We start from the raw sequence: 25,764 nt of genomic DNA, 5'->3' as shown, positions 1-25,764 counted from the left end.
GTAGCCACTGGCTTACCAGATGCTTCGCGGAAAGATACAATATAGGCTGAAAAGAAGCCTTATAGACCAACACGCGACCCTGACGTCACGCAGCTGCGGTGGCGCTGTTGACGGCACTGCGCATGCGCAGACGCTTCACTTCACGCGAATTCGGTATCTGCGCACGCGCAGTGCCCCCACCTAGAGTGGGCAAACGCGGGCTTGTTTGTAAACAGCGTGTCGGTCTATAGTGGAAGGTTGACGAAAACAAGAAACCGATCACAGCGGACCGCCTACAGCAGCCTGATAAATAATACGATATACAGCCGAGGCGAATTGTAAGTAGTTGGAGATCGAATTTGATCTGTCTGGCGTTCCGTCTACATGCGACAATTGAATAGGGGGTTGGAAGGCACATAGCTGATTTCCGAGCCTGGCGAAGCCGAAGCTACCGGAAGTTTAATGGTTGTCCCGGAAGTCGGGCGTCTGCTGGGCTTCCTAGTGAATTCGCTTGAGGATTTCGTAATGCTTCCTTGTGTTTTAGAGCGCAGCTCTAAGGCACCCGTTTACGGGCTGAGAGGCGTCGTAGTCTCCTTCGCCGTCGCCGTCGGCGTCGGCGTAACCGTGCTAAATTTAGCGGGAAAATTGATGTTATGTGACCTCAAAACCAATTCAATTCCCCGCTAAATTTAGCGGGCGAATTCAGTTTCTCCGCCAGACTTATTGATCAAATATATTTTCTCGATATATTTGGCGGGAAAATGGAAGTTACGCGACCTCATCACCAATTCACTTTGCTGCTAAATTTAGCGGAAATTTGAATTGGTGTTGAGGTCAAGTGACGTTAATTTTCCCGCAATATCTAGCGGTGAAACTGAATTTGATCATAGGCGACGTTGCACCAAGTCACGTGACGTCGTTTTCCCCACTACATTTAGCGGGGAACCTGAATTGGAGAAGAGGTGAGGAGGGATGGAGGAGGAGAGGAGAATGGGATAAGGAGGGGCATACCCTCCCCTCCGTACCCGTAACCTCCTCCGCCTCAAGAGCTGCGCTTAAATTTCGCATCAGAGATATCTGGAAATGTCTTTCATTTTTTTAGTAGGCTTTAATAATGCCGTCTTGAATTAAATTCCGATAATAAGACATTTGAATGTCGGACATATGCACTCTTGATCCACTAGAACCTCAAAATTGTCACATTCTACGGTTTCCTAGGAAGCTTCTTGGGCCTGCATTGCGTTGTTACTGCGCAGCAAGCAGGATTTCTTGAGATGACAAGAAAACGATCCAGCGCCTTGGACGCTGTTCAAATGAGCATACGGAAAAGTTGAAAGGCTTGTGCTCACTTTAGGGACAAGCCGCTTAGTTCCGGTGGCTTTAAACCGGTGTCCTCAATGCGCCATCCAGCACCCTAGTAGAGATCAGAGGTTTTCGCCGTCACAAAAAATAAAGGCCCGTTCACACACCCGTGTTTGCTTACGGGCGAGTCCTTGCAATTTCTTACGACCAGAGAACAGACTGGCACGCTTACGCCATCTATGAGGTGGGCCTAGAACTTCATTTTACTAGAGCGACGGTTTCGCGGTATTTGCGAGTTCAAATGCACGTGCTGTCGATGAGAAACGCTCGTTCATAAACATATACATATTTTTTCGAGCCAAGAATGAGAGAACGATGGGCGAAGAAAAATGAAAAATATACGGAAATGTCCAGTGTTCCACACCTACCCGATACATGGCGCCAGTGCATTTTTATGTCGTAAGAGATCCTAAGACGTTTTAAGGCACTAGTAGGACATCAGTCGCAAGCGTTTGAACCAGCCTTAAGAGTGATACGGATGGACGACGTCTTTAGGACTACCCTTGCCTTTATTTTGTCATCCTCGGTGTTTTTTAACCCTAGAGTGTAACTTATACTATAATCTTAAGATCTATTCTTGTTTTATTTAGGCCTCAAAACAACACCGCCATCTCCTATGGATATCTCAACGTTGGCAGTGGTAATGGCGCTCTTCGCCGTAATGGCGGTGACCGGAGTATGGTGGGTGCTGAAGCGTCGCCACCAGCACGGACTGTTCCGGAGACATGGCATCCCTGGACCCAGGCCCGATCTTCTGGACGGCAACTGGGCTCAACTCAAGGAGGACCGGATCGAGGTGGGCTCCCGTTGCAAAGTTTGGAGCGACCCCCCTCCGCGGCTCCGCGACACTTACAGTCGGAAATCGCGCGGCGGACTTAGACGTTACCAAGCCATTGCGGGGTGTTATCCCTACTTCCGTCGACTTCTACATAATTGACCGTTTTCCCGGCACATTTTCATCTAATTCTATGAACGTCAAACATCCTTCGTTAGCGATAGACAATTTACAGGAGGTCTGGTAACACTCTGCGCGCGCCTGTCTTGGTAGTGTCAACTTTCTTGAGTTTCGGGTTCTCGGCATTTCGATGGCTAACAGTTGTGAAGCAGCCGATTTGTGGTTTTCGGACTTCGATAGCCCAGCGGAGCGAAGCACTAGGCCGTTGTTCCTTTCATTTTAGAGGAAGATTTCATATTTTGTTGTTCGGGGTGAAACCACAAGAAGGTGTAGTCTTTAAACGAGTCTACCGCCGATTATTTCACCTCCACGACAATACATGAGACTTTTTTCTTTTTTTTTTTTTTTTTTGAGGAGAAAAGGGGGGGGGGGGGGGGTTCCAAAGCTTGAAATAATGAAGATATATGCTCGAATAGCGCAAGCTGCGCCTCCGTATTCTTTTGCAGGTGCTGCAAAGAGCTCTAATCGGCTTGAGTTGACTACGACCTCAGTAGGGCATAGATCATGTCCTTTTACACCTGAGACTGCGATGAGGAAATGAAGAGCTTTGAGTCGAAGGAACAAACAAAAAAGGGAACGCCTGAAACTCAGCTAAGTGGTTTATTTCTCAAGCAACCTGTATATACCAACGCGTCCACTCTCACCCACTCTCACCTGGGTGAGAGTGGGTTTGAGGGTATATTGCCGCAAGCGCAGCTGACTCAGTGGGCAGCGTGCCTTCCACGCAGAAAGCCAGGGTTCGATTCCTGGCCGCGGGTATGCATCTTTGTTGGCTCTAATGTGATGTTCTGGTAAATTCAGGAACAGTGTTGCTGATTCGAGGTTAGAACGTGCTACACGCCGAACTTTCCACGCCGATTGTTCCAGAAGCCCACGCCTGTACAAAAGGGGCACCGTTTTTTATTTTTTTTTTTTTTTTAGTAATATGTGTTGTCGGTAGCTCTTGAGCGTGCGCTCGCTGGGTTGAATGGGCTGTATGGGCAACCAGCCGCATACGTTCGAGATATCACTTCGCGGTTCCAGCGGTCGGTGGCGCGAGTATCCTTCGCTTGCTATTTGCTGGCAGTGGTCCTGGTTTTGGAACATGCTCCTTCATTCGCCGGAGATGATGTTGGTGTATTGAGATATTTGATTGCTTTTTTAATAGAGAAATATGTCGTGTATCGTCATGATTTAGAGATTTCTTAGATGCTTAGAGCCTGCGGAGTAAGTTATCGCCATATCTAGGCGATCTCAGAAACCTCCTCGGGCCACCCTGAAAACGGGACAGCTCGTTGATCTTTATTTAAACCCGGCCAACATATTTTTCTGCCAAGAATGTTTTTCTTCGAATATATTAACTATAATTAATGGGGCATATGCATTTTGAAAAGAGATATCAAATTAGAAGTTTTGTATTTTACTCTAGACAATACTTTGGCATATCGGACACCGTTCAATGAGACCAAATGCTGAACATATGGTTAATTATTTTGTGATTATATACGGTCTTAATTTATGGGAGTTGGGATTCCTGGATATCACCACATACAAGGGAGCTCAACTATGTCAGCACTGACGTGGAACTCGAAATTACAGACGCCACTTTGTGTGCTCTCACTGTGCTAAGATTGCAGCAGACGAAAAAAACCTTTATGGCGTCAAAGTGTTTTCAGCGTTCATGGAGAAGCCACCATAGCTGCCCACCCTGGTCTGTGACGTCACTCTGCTATTGTAGCTTCTAGCAATCGAAACCGAAAGCACTGTATACAGTTTCGTACTTACATACCGTTACGACACTGTTAAAGCCGATTTGGCGAGCGAACGGCTTCATCATCGCCTCATTTTCGCAACACAACGTGAAACCTAGAGCCTAAGTCAAGACACAGGCTTGCCCAGCAGCTTTACAGGGCTGTGCACTATGAGTGAAACAAAGTATACGTCAAAATAAAGCGGTAATACGTTATTGAAAGCGTCCCGGTACATTCTGCATTGCGCTTTATAATTTTATTATCTAGAGTAAAAAAAAAAAAATAATGAAAAGGAACCAGAAACGGTGAACTCTCCAAATAGAGTAAACAGATATTTATCTAAACTCCGTTTACCCAGAAGCTGAGACGGCGGTGGAAGCTACATGCTCGTTCGCTCTAAAAGCGAACGCTCGCTAGAGTAAACAAATGAAAGAGCCAGAATATCGCATTTCCTTTCCTCTCGCAACTAACTCCTCAGTTCCGGAAAAGGCGTCACACCCACAAAATGACATAAAAAGCGCTTGCGGAGCGCACCCTCATGTACGTCCGAGAAGATGGTTTCCGCTGAGCCAACCTCGCACCAAAGTATTTGGTCGCACGCGGCGTGCCGCCACGTCTCCTGCATGAATGACGGTCACATCCCGCAACACTTAGTGGATGAGTTACTAATGGAAGGTTATTGAGATACTCTGCTCCGCAATTAGTATACACCCGCTACCTGCGCAGGTGATGGAGCGCTGGATTATGGAGTACGGCAAGGTTTTCGGCTGCTACGTTGGCGGAGTTCCCCACATGATTCTGACCGACGTGGAAATGATCAAGCAGTGCTTCGTCAGGAACGCGAGCACCTTCCACGACAGGCCTCCCTTCCCCATATGCACCGGTCCTTTCGCAAGCTCCATTATTGCGCTCGAAGGTAAGCGCACAACATTTCCTCGTGCACGTTCCGTTTCCAGCACTACCCCCGAAAAGCTCGAAAGAAATTCACGCTTAATTAATATTCACGCGCCTCGTTCTACGTTTTCAACTGATTAACAGTGAAATATTTTCAAGACTATATTTGTTTTGAAAGATGGTGGCAGTTTTAAAAGTTTGGCAGTGCATGATGATCCGGGAATGACGTTTTGAAAATTCCAGCCCACGGTGAAAGAAGATAGAGGCGTCTGAACGGCGCCGTCTCACTGCGGAGAAAATGTGGTGAAGGCTTGCCCGCATTTTTGGCCAACGCCGTGAGATGGCGAAGCATGTCTGGGGCCCGTATAGGTTAAATGAGCGCAACTCGTGGACCCATAATATGGTGCCCTAGAAGGAAAGTTACGACGAGGGTGCGGGAGAAAGCAGTCCCGTGATTCAGGCCCCGCAGTCTGTATGCGGTGCAGCGACCCAGGGGCTCCCAGGCCGCATGAACTCGGCTGTGGTAGACAGAAGCCGGACTGGGCGCAGGGCAGGAACGTCGGGAATCGGGGCTTTCCTTAAAACTCTCGTTTATTTATATTTCATGTACAGGTCAGAGAACCTAAAGTCGGGAGCCCCAGGAATGTAGGAATCTGGGGATTCTCGTACAACTTTTGCTTATTTATATTTTATGAGCAGGTCAGAGACCTGGGAGTCGGGAGACGAGAGCCCGCTCGCATCGTTAGTCAGCTCTATTTAAAAATACTGAATTTCCCTGGGTTCCCACATGGGGACCCCTACGTCGTCGGAAGGCAACCGATCTGCGTGGAGTGGTTGTTGCTAGTATTTTGCCTCTGCCCCATCACGTTCTCACGAACAGACGCAAGGCGATGTTACGTACTGTATCAAACATATCTGACTGATCTTATCATTTGGACGCCACTTCTTGGCCGGGTAGCCCTGCTAACCCTCTGGGAGCGAGAATCTGCCACCACGCCCAGAGGTCGCTGCCGACAGCCCAAAGTGGACAAAGTCCGAGGCGCGCAACAGCGCACGAAGAATAAGCGCGAGAGCTTATAAAAGAGGGGACACGTCCACAAAAGGGGAGACCGACCGAGGTGACGGAGGCGGGTAGATCGAGCGCTACGGCCATGTTATACTTCAATACTAACAACCCATCCCTGTTACTCCAATAACTGTAGTTTCTTGGTGTGAAAACTCCGACTTTGTTTGCTCCTCCCTGATGGGCATGCAGCAATACAACCCTACCACATGACGTAGTAGTGCTTGTATACGCAACTGCGCGATTGCTCATTGAATTGAAGCCTCAGAGCATTGCTTAGTCACGCGGGTCACGTTTTGGGGGCGTATTTATCATTCTCGAGCCGAGTTACCGTCTGTTTCCGCACACGCTTTTCTTGTCTGCTTGGCGTTTCTGTTTTTTCCTGCCATATCTCCCACACTGCGGTCCGAGACGAAGGATGGCAAAAAGCCTGGAGCAAGCGTGGATCCCGGAGCAGGCTCGGCGCACGCGCAAGCCGAATCGCTACTGAAGGTGGCTGCAGCCATGTGTGATGCGGTCACACTGCGTCTCACCGTACAGCCGTCACGTGAGCCGGAGCTGCGTCCCCAGATGACGGTGCCGGTCTACACTGGCTACAACGACGCCAAGTCAATCGCCAACTTTCTGGGTGAGCTCAACGTCTACAAAGTCGCCTCAGGCGCCTCGGAATCCCTCGTGATAAGCCGAACACTCCCACTTGCTCAACAGTCTAGCGCTACGTGCTGGTTAAGGCTGCAACCTACGTTCGCCAGCCTAGCGGAGTTCGAGCGGCAATTCCGAGCAGAGTTCCTGCCACCTGGTTACGAGTTAGAAATCTTGAGAGAACTCGAGTCCCAAACGCAACATCCGAACGAGAGCCTGGTTCAATATGTTCGCGCACTGCAGGAGCTCACACGAAGGGCACAACCTAATGCCTTCAAGTAGGAGATTATAGCTCGGGTCCTCAGAAAATATCACCCAAAGTACCACGTGTACCTACACGGCCCTACCTTTGAGACCACTGAAAAGCTAGACCGGCATGCCTCCGGCACAGAGAAAATCTTCCTCGCTGAGAAGAGCTATCTTCCACCGCCTTTGGCTGCAAACTCTCTCGAACTCGCATGTGCTTGGCAGGACCCCGAGGCAATCCCGGCGCCATGACCTCTACGGGACGGGCACAAAATTCCCAATCGAAACAGCCGAAGGCGCTCCAGTTTTGGTTCAATGCGGGGCCACTGGAGGACTTCCGAAGAGCGCCCTGGTGCAGGCGACTCAAGCAGGTATTCGGACCAATGCCACAACTGTGGATAGCGCGGCCACTTCCAAAGAGAGTGCCCAAATATAAACCCGAGGCAGAATGAAACAAATGGTGGAAGGGCTGGAAGTGAGCGGAGGGATTGTGGAAATCCGGTCAACCCTCGCGCGCCTATGGGCCGTGAAAATCCGGAGAATCACGTGGCAACCCAATCGGCAAACTATTACGGCCGGCGCCGATGAGACCCAGTGCAGAGCTGCCGATGGCCACTATCACAGCCGGGATCACACACGCAGCGTCACTTGTTTCATCGGTATGTCGAATTCAGCCTAATAGCGAAATGATCGAGCCACGCATGACGATCATTTTGCTCGGTTTCCCATTTTCCACGCTTTTGGATACCGGGGCTGCTATCTCGCTTATATGGGACGCTGCCTATAAACTATGCAAAAAAAAAAAAAAACATTTTCGGTCGGCAGGCACACGTCTGCAGTTAGCCGCCGGTCGAACAGTATCGAAAGCTTAAAATTTTATTTAATGAGACGGAACGGCGTCAGCGCTTTCTGTATCTCCCGGGACTCGCCGCACTCGTGATCTTGGGTCGAGATTTTATCGCAGGCGAAAGCACGACGCTCGGCTTCGCTGGGGGCGGCTATCGCCTGGGAAACCAGGCGGACCTGACTCCGTTCACCAGGCAAGAGAACCGCATCACTGGCCCAACCTTCCCAGCCCACTTCACAACGCCTGCTGCTGCCCTACCATCCGAAATCTCGGATACCCTGCACAAGTGTCCTGGCATTGACCTCCAAAAGAGACAGCTCGAGTACGACATGCGGCCGTTCTCTCCGATGTTCACGGAGCGACCAGGAAAGAAAGACATCCTGCTACATCAGATTGAAACCGGTAACGCACCGCCTTGGACGTGCAATCCACGCCCTATCATCGTGAACAAAAGAGAACTCCTGGACATGGCCCTTCAGGAGATGCTGGACACCGTTTCAGTACGTGAGTCAAAGAGCCCTTGGGCATTTCCTGTCCTTTCCGCTCCGAAAAAAAGATGGAACTGCCAGACTCTACGTAGGTTACAGACGGCTTAACGAGATGTCAGTACGGGACAATTACTCTTTTCCCAGCATTTCCTCTATAATATACGCGTTCGGTAACGCGATGGTGTTCACCACGCTGGATTGCAGCCGCGGATTCCTACATATCGAGGTGCATCCGTTAGACGTGCAGAAAACCGCTTTCATTTGCCACAGAGGGCTGTACGGGTTCACCCGCTTGCCGTTTGGCTTGTCCAACTCGCTAGCGAGCTTTCAGCGTTTGATGGACGTTGTGCTCGGAAACGAAAAGCACGAATTCGCGATGGCATACATGAATGACGTTGTTGCTTTCTCGCGTATATTCGAGGAGCATATCAAACTTTTAACTATCGTGCTTGAGTGGATGCGGAGCGCGGGCCTTACAATCAATCCGGGGAAAGTTCAACTGGCCGAGCCCAAAATTAACCTTCTGGGGTTTGTTCTCGATAGCGGCACGCTCCGTCCCAACGAAGAAAAACTGCGCGCACTAACTGAGTACCCGTGCCCCCATAACGTGACAAGTTCACAGCGATATCTCGGAATGATTGAATTCTATAGGAATTTCATTCCCTACTGCTCCGAGATTTATCAGCCGCTCAGTCACCCGCTTCGAAAGGGCGTCAAATGGTGTTGGAGCGAACAGCAACAAAGCACATTCATAGCCTTATCAAAGGCAGTGACAGAAAACGCGTGTCCGCACCTTTCCGACCTAAACCAACCATTCGTTTTGCAGACAGATGCAAGCGATTGGGGCGCCGGAGCTGTTCTACTGCAGGAACATGACGGTATACTTCGGCCGGTTGCTTTCGCAAGTCAGACCCTCAATAGTCCGATCTCACCAAGCGTTACACGCATGCGTGACGCCGCCATAACTGTAGTTCGTAGGAGGCAGACGCCAGTTCACGAGACAGCACATGTCGCCTCGTGCTCTGCTCGCGCAGACCTCCAGCAGGGTTGTCGCGCATGCAGAAAGACAACAGCTCCCACGATGCATGTCGGCAGCAGTGGCGTACTCAAACAAGCTGGTGAGATCGGTCTATTCCGCAAGCGTAACTACAGTGTTGCAGAGAGAGAATGCTTAGCCTTAGTGTATGCGTTAAAGCGATTTGACATGTATTTGGATGGCGCAACGTTCAAAATTCAAGGTGATCATTTAGCGCTGTCATGGGTGAAAAGTCTTCAGAACTCCGCTGGTCGCTTCGCTGGTTGGGCACATACGCTACAATAATACGATTACACTATTGTGTAAGGGCCGGGTGCTACAAACCAAATTGCTTACGCACTTTCCCGCTCCCCCCTTCCTGTGGACCACGTCCAGGAAGTTCCGGGTCTGGTTGCAGTCGTTAACACGGCACAGGGAGCACTTGATTCACGGTGGGGAACATTGGTCTCAAGAGAGGATCTTCTCAAGGCCCAGCACGACGATAGGCTGTGCCAACAAGTCACTGCCTGGCTGGCAGCGTCCAGCCCAGTGAACACCAAGGGTGATGAACAGTTCGACTCTTACTTATTGAGCAGTGACGGACTCCTGTTGCGCTACATCTCTCAGGCTGATGATGATCTGAGCAGTTCTTCGTTTCGAACAGTGATACCTCGGAAGTTACGTTAGTCCTTCATCAGATGCATGCACTGCTCTGCCCTAGCCGGACACAGCAGTGGGAGCAAAATTTACGGTGAGTTGTCCCAGATTGCGACGTTACCCGCCATGCTGCCTGATGTACTGAGGTACGCGCGTAGTTGTTCGTCATGCCCGAAAGCGAAGCCATGTGGTGGTCAACCCCCAGGTCTCATGCAACCGATCGCAAGCCAATGCTCTTGGCAGATCTCTTGCTGTGACGTTATGGGTCCATGTCCATGTAGTCCACGCGGAAACCAGTACTTGTTCGTAGTAACAGACCATTTCACCAAATGGGTGCAGCTGTTCCGTTTACGAAAGTTGGACTTGCAGAAATTATTGGACTGCCTACTTCAAGTTTTCGCACGTTTTGGTTTCCCGGCAAGCCTAATTTCGGATAATCCGTCACATTTTATGAGCAAAGTGTTCGTCAATGCATGCGTGGTTCTGAGAACCGAACATGAACGGACTTAGCAGTATCATCCCCAGGTAAATATAACCGAAAGAGTAAATCAAAACCTTAAGATGATGCTTGTTGCTCATACGGAGCGTCACAAAGACTGGGATGCGAAGCACCCAGAAATGGCCTTCGCCACCCGTACCGCGGTTAACGGTCAACCGGGCTCACCCCTGCCCAGCTCAATTTTGGCAGAGAGTTTGACTTTTCCTCTCACTAACACTCTCCGTTCGACAGAGTCCCGGGCACAGGACTGCAACTACACAAAGTTCGCAGACGACCTGCGAAAGCATTTTACTATCAACCTCAAGGAAGCCCGGGAGAACCTTGCAACGTTGCCAGACTGCAGCAATCCGACCAATACAACCAGGGACGCCGAGACCTGCAGTTCGAGGTGGGACACTTGGTGCTCAGGCGCACTCACCCCCCGAGTGAAGCGGCGAAAGGCTTCACGGCCTCACTGGCCAACAGGTGGGATGGTCCATTTCGTGTAGGCAAAAGGCTTTCCCCGCTTACATACACACTAGTTCACCATACAGTGGTGAGTCCACAGGACCAACTCATGCCACCGACCTTAAACAATTCCACATCCCGGAAGGTGGTTTTTCGCAGGATCCGACCGATGCCGACGACGGCCCGGTCCCGGAACAACCTCGCCGCCACACAGGGAGTACAACCTCCGACGACGGTGACGGCTGAGAAAGAAGTTATAGAGCAGTGGACAAGATTCCTTTCTTTTTTTTTTCGAGTTTTGAGCGTTGTACCTCGTATATCATCCCACGGATCTGATCGCCTTTCTGAGGAGGGGGGGGGGGGGGGGGGATATTGCGAGATTGTGTGACCATTCAAGATCCTGTATTTTTGTTTTATGCATTATAAAAAGAATGGTTACGCATGAAAGTAGCCAATACCAATGTCTCGTTCTGGACCACGAAGATGGATGACGGTCAACACCACGACCAATTCCGGCCATCTGGACGCCAGGGACCTAGATGACGTGGTGGTCCCAGTCACCGGGGATGGCAACCGGCCAGACCCACCCCACGGAACAGTGGCCAGTGGGCAGGACGTGCCAGAGGCACCGGAAAATGCCTCTGCCGGCGATGCCGGGAGCGCGCCCTAGCGCTCAAACAGCGCCGCCGTGCCGTCCACGCCTTTTGCAAATGACCCCCTCCCAATGACGACCACAGCGACACTGTCATCGACATTCCGGACGCTAAAGGGAGGGGGGGGGGGAGTGTGGGAGCGAGAGAGTCTGCCACCACGCCTAGAGGCCGCTGCCGACCGCCCAAAGTGGACAATGTCCTAGGACCACAACAGTGCACGAAGAATAGGCGCGAGAGCTTATAAAAGGGGACACGCCCACAGAAGGGGAAACCGACCGAAGTCACGGAGGCGGGTAGATCAAAAGCTACGGCCATGTTATACTTCAATACTAACGACCCATTCTTGTTAATCTAATAAATGTAGTTTCTTCACCCGGCCCACGCTTCCTGCCTTTATCCGGTTGAAAACCACCCTCCGGGTTCAAGATGTCGGTCGGACGATTACACTTAGGTCAGAGTTTTAGGAAGTTGGTCGCACACCTGTGGTGCCGTAGGATGAAGGAAAGTTTGAAACAAACCGTCGCACATCAATTGGAAAGGTGGCAAAAATCATCCGCGAAAGCTTGAGTTTTCTTCTGCCGGACCCGGGCATGAGGTTTCGACCGCCGTTCGTAACAGCGGGAAGCAATGCCAGAGAAGAGGATAGTAAAAACGTGGGTGAATTGAGCCTTTCATTAGAATGTCGAAAAATCTGTCAGATTTAAAATTTGATTCCTTCTTCGCGGGGTCACTTAGACAACGATACAACTAAGGCATGACCAAAAAACGCGATGTGGCGGCCTGAAACGATGAAGGATATCGAAGAAAAATTATAGCGCTGTAATCTTTACATCAACATTTATAAACATAACAAAAAGATGAAGCAAACAAATAAAAGAACTCTCTCACAGACCTAGGCAACACGTGACCTGGGTAACAAACCTAGGCAGCGAAGTGGGCAACAGACCTAGCCGACACACTAAGCAACAGACCCTCGTCCACAAGAGAGATATAAACCACCATCACCATTTTTTTTTTTAATTCATCTGTAATATATTTTTTCATTATCATTAGACGCGGCGCCACAGGCCTTCACAGTATAGGCAACTTGCCTTTCTGCGGCTCCGCAGCTAATTACTAAATTATTTTAACTAACTTTTTTTATTTGTTGAAGTTAATCACATGGTTCTAATTAGAAACCTTCTGAGCATCGTTAAAAACCGCTAAATCATATTAAAAATACTTGGAGCGCGTGGGAAGCGCAGTAGAGCGCCAAAGTTACCATTCGTGCAGCAGGAGCGAGGCCACCGGTGCGGTACCGCGCCCGCGCTATTTTTCTGCCCCTTATCATAGCCCCAGCCTTGTGCCTGCTACTGGAGTGGTAACCTTGGCGCGCTATACTGCGCTTCCCACGTGCTCAAAGTATTTCTAATATTGACTGATTTAGTGGTTTTCAATGATGCTCAGCAAGTTGCTAATTGGAACCGTATGTCTATGGTGATTTCCCAAATTAAAACGAAAATTAACCTATTTTAGTCAATGACTTCCCATATCGTGACGACTACCTCCTCTATTTAACCCCCATGGCCGTATGACTCACTTACAAAAACCGCAGTAGTGTAGCTTTCACGGATTTTTGTAAGCAAAGCTGTTCAGCATAAAAATGCATCCAGCATTTAGTAGAGAAACGCGTCTCACTAGATTGTTGCTAAAATTATGGTTTGTGTGTGTTATATATTAGTGGAATTAGAAAGAATCGGGTTACAATTCTGCACCAATTTAATTGCAAAAAAAATTGGCAAAAAAGCCACGCAGCGCTCAGGCAGAGATAATGTATAAGGGTGCAGGTGAACTGGTGAATGTTAACCATGTTGAATAGACCTGAGAATGGGGCAAAAATGAACACATTAGTCGAAGGAACAGAAAAGGACAGGATGACATTGCAGAACCAGTGCACCAAACCCAGTGGACGTTTGAAAAGGTGCAATTGGTTGCAAATGCTAGCGTCTCACTCATTTTGGAGCAGCCGAAGATAAAACTTTTTTTTTCTTTATTACATTACTCACAAGAGCTTGTCACTCACCTATCTGAATAAAATCATCATTTAATGGGCACAGGCATGTGTAACGTGTGAATAGTTTGAAAATTCGAAAGGTGCATGGAATTATGCGCACATATTTATGGGAAAATGCATAGGTGACTGCGCTATATATGTGGTTTACTTTTGTTATTCATTGTATCCATTTATGCACACCCGCCTTTGTTTGCATGCATTTGACGAAAAGTTAGTAGCTTCGATGAAACAAACTAGAAAATAACATTGATGGCCTCGCTGTCCACCACCAAGTGGATGACAATCAAGTACCGATATGCTGCAGGTGACGAGTGGAAAAAGGTACGTGCGGTGCTGAACCCCTGCTTCAGCGCTTCCAAGATGAAGCTGATGACGCAGATCATGGGCTCGTGTGCTGATGCCATGATCGAGGTGGTGGAGGACCACGTCAAAAAAGGAGAGACGGTGGAGATGTACCGTGTGTCTCAAGGTCTTTCCCTCGACGTCATCGCCAAGTGTGCCTTGGCTTGGCAGGTCAGTCTCCGCTTGATGAAAGCACACATCTTCTTTCGTGGTTACGAACTTCAGAAACGTTTCAAAATTTTAAAGTTAGTCAATAGGTTGAACCTTTTGAGACTAGTAATTTTACAAGATCGTACTGAGTGGGACACTGAAATTCAACAGTGAGCCAATTAAAGATAAACTGAACCCAGAAAGCCAGATCGCAAGCATCGGCGTATATGTGTGGCGTGCCACTGATACCTATTTAATGATTCGAGTGCCCTTTGTATATTTTGGTGGCAATCCGAAAATGCGGATGATAATCTTATTATTTGCGTTTTCGTACTGCCAACCTTGCGCGTGTTGCACGAGTGGCAACTAGCGCACCCCAGCGCTTTCCATGTGCTTTCAATATTTCTTAAATTTACTCATTTAGGGAGTTTTGATAGCGCTCTAGTGCTCTGGAAGTTTTAATTGTTTCTAACGTTTAATTGCCTTCTTATATGAAACCCGTACCGTATAATCGTTGTATATTTTTGGGGGTGTAAAATTCAGCTATAGCTCGTTAAGACTTAATATTAGGCTAGGTGGCTCATCATGTCTAGAACGGTAAGTACAGCGCGCACAAAAGACAACACGAGCGACGCAGTCGAGCCAATCTCCAAAAACCTTCAGAGATTTCTAGCGAAACAAAAATCAGCTATCATTGAGGCTATTGTGTGCGCACGATGCATTTCAGCAGTTGTTCAAACTTTGTCGTTACCTCTCACTTGGACGATCAGCGATTGCTGAGTCAACGCCAATTTAGGAGCAGTTCTTTGGATAAGGCTTGTGGAGTTCCAGTACCAAAAGACGATGCTTTGAAAAAAAAAAAAAAAAAAGAACAGCATAAAAACCAGTTATCGTCTTTCGACCCGGTAACGTTAAACACCAAAAAACACATCGCTCAACATGCCGACCCTGTAGTTTGAGCAACGGTTGATTTGGCTTTTTGTCGTTGAACGCCTTTACAACTGGCGCTTAAATCAGCATTAACTCAGCGACAGCGGCTGAAGCAGAGAGTAGCAACATATTTATTTTTAATTTCATTTTTATTTTTGAAAACTTTGCCAGTCTCAAGAGGGAATTTAGCAGGACAGGATACAAAATACAATAAAATTGCATGCATCATATTTTGCAGTTCAATAAAAATTAAACAGTCTCTGAAGCAGTTTGGATTCCTTCGGATGGATGGTGCTGCAGGACTTCTAAGTCACACGCTTGCCCGGGATTTTTAACTGTTTCGTTTGCTTTTGAATTCATTTACCTGAATGGTGTGCTTTAAAGACGCATTACATAAGGGGGGGGGGGGGCGGTAAAATCGATTGGCAAAGGCATGACCAGACCATATTTAATTGAAGAAGAACAAGTTGCGAAATAAGATTAACACGTTACACAGACCTCCCTTTCAATTTAACACAAAAACGAAATATGGAAGATAAAACAAATTATGCCCGTTCTCCCCGGGACCCAGGCGCTCACACGTTTTTTTAAATGACTCGTGATTTTTGTTAGGAACCAACTGGACTAGCAAGTCATTCCATTCTGTTATCGACAGCATGGGGGGAGAAAATAAAAACATAATTAGCGTGAGAGCGGAACTGCGACTGTACTACCAAGTCCCTTGTATACATACCACCAAAACCATGACACATAGCCCACATACCGTATATAAGCGCCTCTTGGAACACTAGCGCGTGTCATCTCTGCATATCTACATACACCGAATCCCTCTCGGATAATAGCAATAAAGAAGGTGCATAAAGGAAGTAAAAAAAAATCACGAGCCATTCTTTTCTGTGGCACAGACGACACAGACGTAATACAGAATTTGGACAAAAGGTACGAACACATTTACTGTCTTGATCGGTGGTCGTCAGGGCGAAAGGTACGCACACATATTTATTGTCGTCTTGATCGGTGGTCCTTATTTCGCGTGGACGACTGTCGCCGCCTCGAGGAGCCGGAGGAAACTAGACACGCGCGACGGCACCAGCGCCCGGGGAGAGCGGAAGGAATGGAAACTAGGCACGCAAGCGGGAGGCTTGCAACGACGACAAAAAGAGGGCGGTGCGAGCGTAGACATGGCTAACGCGGTTCGCACAGCAGCGAATCTTTGAGAAACCTTCATTATATACCTGAGTCTATTGATCTTAAAAATGGTGTCAAATGATAACTAATCTACTGAAAATGTATAGCAAAGTGATGAGACGTATAAGCTTTTGCATAGAATGAAGCGATTTTGCATCAAAATCGGGACCTGAGTTTTTCTTGACGCACACGGAAAATCCACGGAACCCTAGCCATAAACAGCTTCGCTCGAAGATATTCTGCCCACGATAATCCGAGCGAGTCTACAGATATAAAAAAGGTCAAGGCGTAACTCCCCACATTCACAGGATTACGCATTTTCTAAAAAAAAATGAAGGCGCGAATGAATGTTAATAAATTTTTTTTCGGAGCCCACTAAGTATGTTTGGGCTGTGCAAACAAGTCAGATCGACCTCGCAAATAGGCGCAGGGTTGTTACAAAAAATATAGAAACTGTTAAATCGATTGCGTCACGCGACAAGTCTTTCCTAGCTCCCTGAACCTCGTAAAGCAGTATATTGGCCAAACAGGCAGACGAGTTAAATATCGCTTTAAGCCGCGGTCCCACTGGTATTATGCAGACACTGCCCTAAAGCATGTTTCTTCCCTGTATGATAAATCCCGTCGCATTGGTCATGCACAAAGACTGCCTGCAGACATATGCGACGCATACATATGTTTGAAAACATGCTTTAAGCACGATTCGAGGCGTGACCGCGCAGTTAATGACGTCACCATGTCTGCGGCGAACGCCGTGTCCTTCATATACAATGTGTGCGCAGTGTGACTGATTTCAGAGACACTGGCGATATAGCGTACTTGCAGAACTGCTACCAGGACAGCTCGGCGTGCACTGCCGCGATTGTGGTGGCGAGCCAAAAGGTTACAATCGGTGGGCGAGAGGTTGCAATCGGCGTACCTGATAAATTATCCAAGCTAAAGCATTCCCGCAGCTGAAAGAAAACCATGTCAGCGCTACCTCATTGTTTTATCCCGTGTGGAATGAATGTATTTAACTAGGTAGGGGTCAGTTCGCGAGGGTTCCTAGATGGCTTTTTGGCATCTTTGTGTAACTTGTTTTGCTCGTGTATTTTGCACAGACTCAAAAATAGATACTTTGGTTGCAAGTGGTACCACGTTTTCATTTTAAGTCTGGACGCAGCCGACGCTCCGAGCTGATAGGACCAATCGCAGCGTGAGAAGTGCAAGCTACAGGATTTTCTTTGCAGGTGATTGGCTCAACGATAATAGAACACGTACAGACACGAGACAACCACCATGATGTTGCGTTTTGCGCTGTTTTATTGGACACATTGGCTGGCGGCGTCGGCTGCGTCTTGACTTAAGGTGGAAGATATTAGAGTGCTGTGTAAGTTCTACTTTCTTCCGTGTTGTCTTTTTTGCGCCGTTTTCTCATAGTTTTACCTAGTGCTTATAAAAAAGAGAATCGACGTATAGTTTCCCGAACGCAGCTTTGAAAAGATACCAATTTACGTGTCATTCAGCCATCTTACGAAAAGCGTGCCATAAAACATTCATTTCTTTCAAGCGTGTTTACTGACATCGATTATGCATGTTAAACATAGGCATGTACTGGTTATTCAGGCTAAAGCCAAGTAAACGTGTTAGAAAAAAGAGCCAGAAATATTCTCTAAATTATTATCTTTTCTCCCGTATTGTGAAATCACAGTCCATGCTTTTGCTACAGGCGGTAAGAAACATGCATTACTTAAGGTTGTTTCGTAAGCTATTGAAGGTTCCTGTCGAGGTTTATATTTTTCTGCTGTGTAATTCCGCAGCCGACAAAGAACACGTTCCTTCTAATAAGCCATATAAATTTTCTTCTTCTATTGATAGGTGGATTGCCAGAAGAATCCTAACGACCCACTGTTGCAGAGCGTGCGAAAAATGTTCCAAGAAATAGACGACAGCGTTCTTCGTCAGGCCATTCGATTTCCGATTTTGTGCAAAATAATTAGTAGCTTTCTTTTCTTCACGAGCTACAATAAAATGTTGACGGGAATCTATGACAACGTCCGTCACGTCGTTGAACTTCGCCGAAAAGCTCAAAGCCCCAGAACAACTGACATGCTGCAGATGATGCTCGACGCCCAGTATAGCATCCTGGACAACACCAAAAACACGCGCCAAAGAAAAACACGAATGGAAGACCGCCATCTTTTCGGCAATTGCTTCATTTTCTTGGCCGCAGGCTTTGAAACAACGGCTACGTCTCTCGCCTTCGTCATCCACCTGCTGGCCAAGTACCCTGAAGAGCAAGACCGAATTTTGAACGAACTTAACAAAGTGTTCCCGGAAAAAGACCAGGATCTGACATACGACGGCGTCCAAGAGCTCAAGCGTCTCGACATGGTCATTTGCGAAAGTCTGCGCCTGTACCCTCCTGTCGTCCTCTTCGTCAGCAGACATTGTCGACAGGACACCACAATCATGGGACAGTTCATTCCGGCCGACGCAAATATCATAGTTCCTACGTGGCACATTCACCACGACCCTGAACTTTGGCCAGAGCCTTTCAAGTTTGATCCAGAGAGATTCGCCGAAGGACTGAACACAGGTCATTCTGCAGCGTACTTGCCCTTTGGGTTAGGGCCCCGAGTGTGCATCGGAAAGAGGTTTGCTCTTCTCGAAGTTAAGATGGCACTGTGCAAATTGATTCGCAAGTACAGGATCAGGCAATGCAAGGAAACTCAGGACCCAGTAAAACTGGTAGTTCCCACCGTGGCAATCAACCCGGAGAAAGGAATCAGCGTTAAATTTGAGCACAGATAGCTCTCGTACACTCTTAGAAAAAAAGGTCTATATAGTCCTCCCTAAAGAGGGAGCGCTTTTGTAACCTATGCTCCTTTAAAAAGGAAGAAACGTTTGTGCCTGAAAGCAAGGGAGCAAGGTATCTCCGTCGTCTGCATCTCATTATGCCGGCCCCGAATCGAGCAAATCGAGCTCAATAAGGCTTAACGAGGACGCTATGTCTATTGTATGGGGCAATAGGAGCAGCAATTAAAAGCACCTAACACGAGCTTTCCTCGAACTGCATTTACTTCCGAAGCCAGCTCTGCCGCTACGTCTTCGCCATCTCTGCGACGACGGGAAGCGTAGAAGCCCGGAAGCTAGAAAAGCCGCGGCAGGGGAAGCCACTAGGCGGAAGCTTTACGTTTCGGTTTCGCTTTCCTCCGACGCCGGCTACGGTTGCGGGGTGGAGGGTTAGCGGCTGGTTGCGACGACAAGAGGAGCCACAAAAAGACGCCGAGTTGGCCGAGTACGGGTCACAGCCCACGATTCGCGCGACGGGCCGTTTGCAGCTGTCCACCGGTGATGCCGTATCCTCAGCTTGGTGTCGCGACAGGTTTGTTGCCGTGCACGTTGGCTTTGCTATGCGGTACGGCTGGTGCGGCTGTCCAATGCTTGTGGTGCACATCATTCGAGACAGTCGCCCCAAGACGTCGCCGTGAAGAGTAGACCGAGGAATTTTTGTGAGCTCAACGTCGATCTATGTTCCGTTTCGACATGTATGGTATATGTAACGATACCGGTAGTAAATGTTGGACGTTTCTTTGGAAGATGTCTTTGGCGTTTCTGGATGCATGATTTGGTGATACCGGTAATCCTGTGGTATAAGCGTTTTTTTTTTTTTTTTGGAAAGATGTCGGTCGCCTAAGTCAGTGGTTCTCAGGCACTGATGTTTCGCGGACCCCTTATGGATCGGCGGAGATGACGGAGGACCCCTTCCGTGGTGAGAGGGGAAAGTATAGGTTAATTAGGATAGTGATTTCATGAATGGATATAACTATGTGCTAGTCTCAAGCAGACATCTCTTGTTGCCATATGCACAAAAAACTCACCCGAAAATTGGAACGTTTCTTCTGAATCTAAGAAAATACAACCTTTATTGTCAGACTCAACTGATGAGGCTGGGCTTCGCGGACCCCTAGAATGCTTTCGCGGACCCCAAAGGGTCCGCGGACCCCCATTTGAGAACCACTGCCCTAAGTCATCGAACGCCAAATCATACCAGCCATACCGAATCATATCGGCAAGCAAACTGGCTGCCAGTATTGAAAGACGCGGAGCCATAGCGGTGCCGGTATCTCCAGTTATGCAGAACGTCAAACCAAACTAGCTCCACCGTAATAACAAGAAATTATGTTGGTGTAATACCGGAACTGTACAAGCAGCAGGTATGTTTCTTTTACACTAATCCAATAGGGAGCTTCCCCGCAGGTAAGTAAACTCTCGGTTCGATAGCAGTTACTCAGTCTTCTCGTCGTTAGCACTGCGATGTTAAACGGAGACAACCGATACCAAGTTACTTCGCACACTTTACGTCTTACCTTTGGTATTCCTCGAGCCACAATACCTACGTCATCCGCACATCAACAGGTGCGGCAAACCATTCACGAAACCAAAAGCCGCTCTCAAGAGAACAATTCGAAGCAGCCTACTTTGCTTATTTTTGCACGGTACCGCGAAGCGTGAAAGAAGGTCAAATAGCTCGCCACGAGATGGCAAGGTCAAGCGGAGTAGTTGCAAGTAGCTAGGCTAGGTGGCACAAAATGTCCCAATCTGTGTGTTACAAAAAGTTTCATTTGCTCGCTTATCACTGCGCTTCAGGCACGTTTATTGCCTTTATTACACTGTTAGCAAGTCCCGTGTATCTGGTGAATATTTGGGGTGAAAAACACGCTATTTACACAAATTACCAGAAATTTACACGATGAGTAACGGATAATACGTTCAGAAATCACGCGAGGTTGTAAAAAACTTGTTTTGGTTCGGTCATACACGGATAACCGTGTAGCCGACCTCGATAACACGCATCGCCCCCGGCGACGACCCCGGCATTGCCGGCTATCGAAGCACCGGAATGCTTGGGGACATACTTAGAAAGGACCGTCGAGACAAATGCCGCGGAAAGAAACATGTCTCGGAGACAGATATGCACCAAAAGCAATTACGCCATGTCGCGGGACGTTGGCGAAACTCGCGCTTACGTTGGCGAAACTCGCGCTTACCGTGCTCGCCGCCATTTTCTGTTCGATGGCAATGCGGCTGCCCTCATGTCGCCCATGTTTGCATTTAGTTTAGGGGTTTTGATAATAGTTTCTTACACACCACAAATAAAGTCATGGGTCTAATTATTCGTTCAAAACAGTTAAAATGAATATAAAAAGCGTGTCTTCGATGTGAAAACGGGACATTGCAGTTGGTTTCGTTTTTGCTTCAACCTTCAACTGCAAGCGATCTGGCCACGGCGCAAGCGCAACGCCGATGTACGGTGGAAGCAAGAGCCGGTAGGCTTTCGTTCTTTTTGTTTGGCTGGCGAAAATCTGGCAACTGTGGCAACTACGCATGGCGCCGCTATTGTTTTGGTTTGACGGGACGCGAGAAGTTGGCATAGAGCTTCGCAGTTTGCGAGCACATAGTGAAGATGTGACCGGAGAAGTGCCCCTGTGATGTTCCCGGAAGACGGAAAGTACCATTCGTCGTGTGTGCTTTGGAAGCGAAGGGAGTCACAGGGTCCACGAGTGCGCAACCACAAGCCAAGGTTCACGACAGCGCTGCGTTGACTTCGGTGATCTCGTTCTGTTTGGGGCAACACGGCGATACGAGAAAGAGCCGAAACGTTCGTGATGTGTGGTGCGGTGCTTGGAGCTAGAAACCCGCACTTACTCGGAGCTCATATTGGTTGTTGTGGGGTTGCGTTTGACGGGTTTAGCCCCGTCGTCGTCAGCTGATCCGGTCCAGGTGGCCCGGGAGGACGCAGCGAGCGTTTTTAAAAGTAAATCTTCCTTCGTTCCGTTTCAAAATGTGGAAGATTCCCGACGCATACCGTGAGTAAAATGCTGCGGGCGTTTTCAAAAAAAATTACGTCGTTTTAATTGAACAAGGGACTTCGGATAGTTGTCCTAAATCTGCCGTTTTTATGCTTCGTGTCGTTGGACTGCATTTGCACAGCGACGTGTTCGCACAGCGACGCACACCACTCGAGTAGATGATTCGGTCCCGTAAACGACCGGTTATACAGAACTTCAGGGAAACTTAAGTCACCACCGATGTTTTCGTGTAAATCTCGTGTGACTCGTGAGTTTGTTGCGCTCATCATGCGGTGTGAATAAATTAGGGCAAGATTTTCTACCAGCCCACAGATGCATGAACTGAGACCAATATTTTACGTAGTGAACATAGTGCTTTTGCTTTACTTTGGGAAGAGGCCCGAATTTGTCTCTTTTCCCTCTGGCACTGCCCCAAGTTTCAAGTTGCAGTTTCAGTAGACATACCTACTAACAGGTACAAACTGCTCTAAAGCAGGTAAAAGACTGGGAAGTCAGGACGGTGCGGACACCGTGTTTTGCGCCTCTCGCGAGGTGACTGATGCTTTTGCGAGGTATGCGGAATATGCAAACGATTTTGTTATGCCCGTCGTTTGCGTCTCCAGGAAAACGAATAAGATTATCTACAAATTTAGGCGCAATCACAAGCCAAGATTTACGATACCAGTGCGTTCGCTTCGGTGGTCCGTGTAGTTGTATTGTACCCTGCTTTCTGCAACACCGTGTCATGACGAAGAGCTGGAACGGTCACGGTCTGTGCTAGGCTACCGGTTGACAGAAACCCGCATCGCCCGCATCGGCACCGAGTGCACTTGGGCTGTTGATGCTCAAGCCTTCCATACGTGGCTTATAGCCAGCTGATCCTGCTGCTCGACGGTGATGAAGCGGCGAGAGTGACCTCTGAAGTAAATGTAAATCCTCGTTCATCTAGTTATCCAGTATCAAAGTGTGGAAGATGTTCAACGTGTACTGAGGGCGGGAACTACGAGCGTTTTGCCTTGCTTTTATAACAGAAACCAGAGCAGCGAGATAATTGCCTTGCGTACTCCAAAATGACGGAAGCAATAAGTTTCAACAGGTCGAGTACGTCACCGCGGATGTAGGCGAGACGGTGCACACTGTTTAAACGCTTGCAGTATCCACGAGTGCTACCAGAAAAACAACGTCAACAGAGAGGGAGCTCGCGATTCAGCATAATGCAGTGCCACGGGCCCGTGAATTTTCAATGTCGCTATAAAGAAATATAAAAAAAACGCATCAGCGCCACATTAGTGATCACGAATAACACCGGTCACAAACTCCCAAGCCTCACCGCTCCACTCGACACCAACACGACATACGACAACAATCTGCATCAAAACGCCCCAAAAGTGAAGGCGTCTGCTCCCGTACGCGTACTACAACTAGCGGAAGTGAAGTGTTGGGCGGATGTCCTTCACAATAATATATATATATAAGAAATGCCTTGCGCAAGTATAATTTCCATTGATTACTGAATACGTACTGATAAAATCCCAATCATTTGTTTTTCTATCTGATTCAAGCTAGTCGGACTGCTCATAACACTGGTCGAGCATGGAAATGACAGAAGTTTGATCTTTTTCATGGCCGGTTTAAGATTTATTGTTAGTTCATCGTTGTTTTTCGCAACGGACTAATTTTACAGATTTTGCCTCCATACTTTTTAAATGCAAACAGTTCTTACATACGGCTGTCCATTGTGCCGTGTTTTGTGTCTTCTTCTATAAATCTGTAACGGTCGGCGACCAAAGAGCTTACCCGCACATATCAAGCTTATATACGCCGCGGGGAGAGTCCGATGTTAGTAAGAAGTGTCGGGCGTAGTTTCGGTGTTGTGTTTGTGTATGTGTCGCTGCTGTATCCTACGTGGTGCTCGTGTTGTATGTGATGTATGTAGGGTTGCAGTTTACTCGTGATAGTTCCCAGCGTATAAACAGACTCTTGCTTTGTTTTCATTGGTTGCTAGAAATCTCACTAGGTGGCGCAAGTTACCGCCCGATCCAAGTAGTTTGTTATTTATCCATGTAAGTTCGATATTCGCTTTTTGTTTGTCTAGTGGTTTTGTCAGTGGGGCACAACGAGGTAGAGGGGCTTAGAGTGATAAACCGGAAGTTCCGAAGTGGCACCCTTCCGGTTGCCGCCATGTTTTACGCAAATGTGACCACTCGTCACGTGACCTCACAAGAGCCGTGACGTCGCAGGTAAGATGGCAGCGCCCAGAGCTGGCGGATGCGAGTTTGTTCGGTGCGCGGCAGCCGTGTGCAGCGGCTTTCCGACGGTTTCGGGCTTTTTCGTGCTCGCTGACGCAGGTATATTGTGAAAATATGAAGGAATGAGACTTTATACCCTTTTTGCGCAAGATTGCTCTGGATCATATGGATATTAACACCTGTGAGACAGCATCAGCCATATCGCCGTACCGGTGCTCGGATTCCGGGATGTGTTCGAGGATCGATAGAACTTTGAGTGCTTTTAGCATGAAATTTTCGCGTTCTCTTAGCCTTGTTTGAACATTGAAACGGCTATGAATCGACGCGACAGGTATACGTCGCGTTAGGGCCTAGGAGAAGTTGTTTCAGGCCTGCCTCACCGAATAACCATAGCAACTTTTAGCGAGGAAGCTCCTGCGCCCTTTGTGCTAATCGGCGATTCTACATTCGATCGCCTTTCTTCCGTTTTTGGTGAGTGCGAAGTGCACATTTATTTTCAGCTACGAGGATGACGTTTTATTGAGTGTGGGGATGAATAAATCGTTGCAGGCCCCTGCTTCAAAGCTATTCGACTTGCAATAACAACAACTGTTTTGGTGTATGCATAGATTAACTGCACCTTTTTCTCTTTCGTAGGATTTATTGCAGCAAAACTTTTTTTTAATCAAAACTGCATTGTATTAGTGATTCAATTATTTACTTGGTCTAATTACCTGGATAAGATGATTCATATTTGTGTTCATCCCTTGCCTGAAGAGCAGTCTTGTTGGAAAATGTTGACCATTCCTTTCGGACTCTTCAATAGCCTTTTTTTGAAAAGTGTGGGTTGTCTATACTTTGTATCATTGTAACCTGGAAAAGGACAACCGCCACAGCCCCTTCGAGCCAATCAGAGAGACAGAGCGAAGGTGTGTGACAAATCTGTGCAGACGAGCACTCTGAATGACATGTTGTCATGTGCCTCTCTCCAACGTGCATATTGGCTCACCGAGACTGTAGCCTTTGCTGTTTGCCATATTGTGATGAAACAAATTACAGTAGCTACTACTCTAATTACCCCAGGCTTTTATACTTTGGTCATTTGTTCGACAAGAATGTTACGTCCGCCATCACTGTGAACTCGGCTCAGCGCCCATTGGACTCGAATGCTGCATTAGCATTTGACGTGAACTGGGGCCCATTTGTGTGCTTTACGCCGAAAAAAATGGTAACAGTTGTGTTGCTTGATGGGGTTCTGCAAAGGGTCTACGTATAGGAAGTGTCCTGCTATATAACAATGCATCAACACATACGATTAAAGTATATGCTTAGAGGTGTGTTCAGGAAAAGTGGAATGAGTGCAGCCCAATGCAACAAGTCTGCCAGTCTGGTATGTCCCATCAATTAATATTGAAGGGTCAGAGATGCGAGTGTCCTCAAAAGGACCTGCGCTTGTGGTGAACACAATTCTTGGTGTATAAACTCTCAAGGCATAAAGGCAAGCGGAAATAGGTTTATCTGGTTAGTGTATCAAATGTTTATTTCCACTGCATTACATAATT

The 25,764-nt window shown here is 47.9% G+C and overlaps 1 protein-coding gene across 1 annotated transcript; it reads left to right on the top strand.

The window, feature by feature from the left end:
- Window positions 1-1,939: 1,939 nt before the first annotated feature.
- LOC8053581 (cytochrome P450 3A8-like) lies at window positions 1,940-19,180 on the top strand. The gene is made up of 4 exons (XM_002433396.3): window positions 1,940-2,137; window positions 4,753-4,942; window positions 13,835-14,043; window positions 17,998-19,180. The coding sequence occupies exons 1-4, from the start codon at window positions 1,958-1,960 to the stop codon at window positions 18,931-18,933; spliced, it is 1,515 nt and encodes a 504-aa protein (XP_002433441.3). The 5' UTR covers window positions 1,940-1,957; the 3' UTR covers window positions 18,934-19,180.
- Window positions 19,181-25,764: the final 6,584 nt, after the last annotated feature.

This window comes from Ixodes scapularis, unplaced genomic scaffold (assembly GCF_016920785.2).
Source record: "Ixodes scapularis isolate PalLabHiFi unplaced genomic scaffold, ASM1692078v2 PGA_scaffold3__209_contigs__length_174095766, whole genome shotgun sequence".
Lineage (NCBI taxonomy): Eukaryota > Metazoa > Arthropoda > Arachnida > Ixodida > Ixodidae > Ixodes > Ixodes scapularis.
The sequence above is the reverse complement of the archived record's forward strand: the minus strand, read 5'-3'. Positions and strand labels throughout refer to the sequence as shown.

Excerpts from the sequence above, each read along its gene's own strand:
- LOC8053581 (XM_002433396.3), top strand. The coding sequence starts at position 1,958 with ATGGATATCTCAACGTTGGCAGTGGTAATGGCGCTCTTCGCCGTAATG. Across the intron at positions 4,943-13,834 it reads CTCCATTATTGCGCTCGAAG|GTGACGAGTGGAAAAAGGTA; the intron begins GTAAGCGCACAA and ends GATATGCTGCAG. Across the intron at positions 14,044-17,997 it reads AGTGTGCCTTGGCTTGGCAG|GTGGATTGCCAGAAGAATCC; the intron begins GTCAGTCTCCGC and ends TTCTATTGATAG.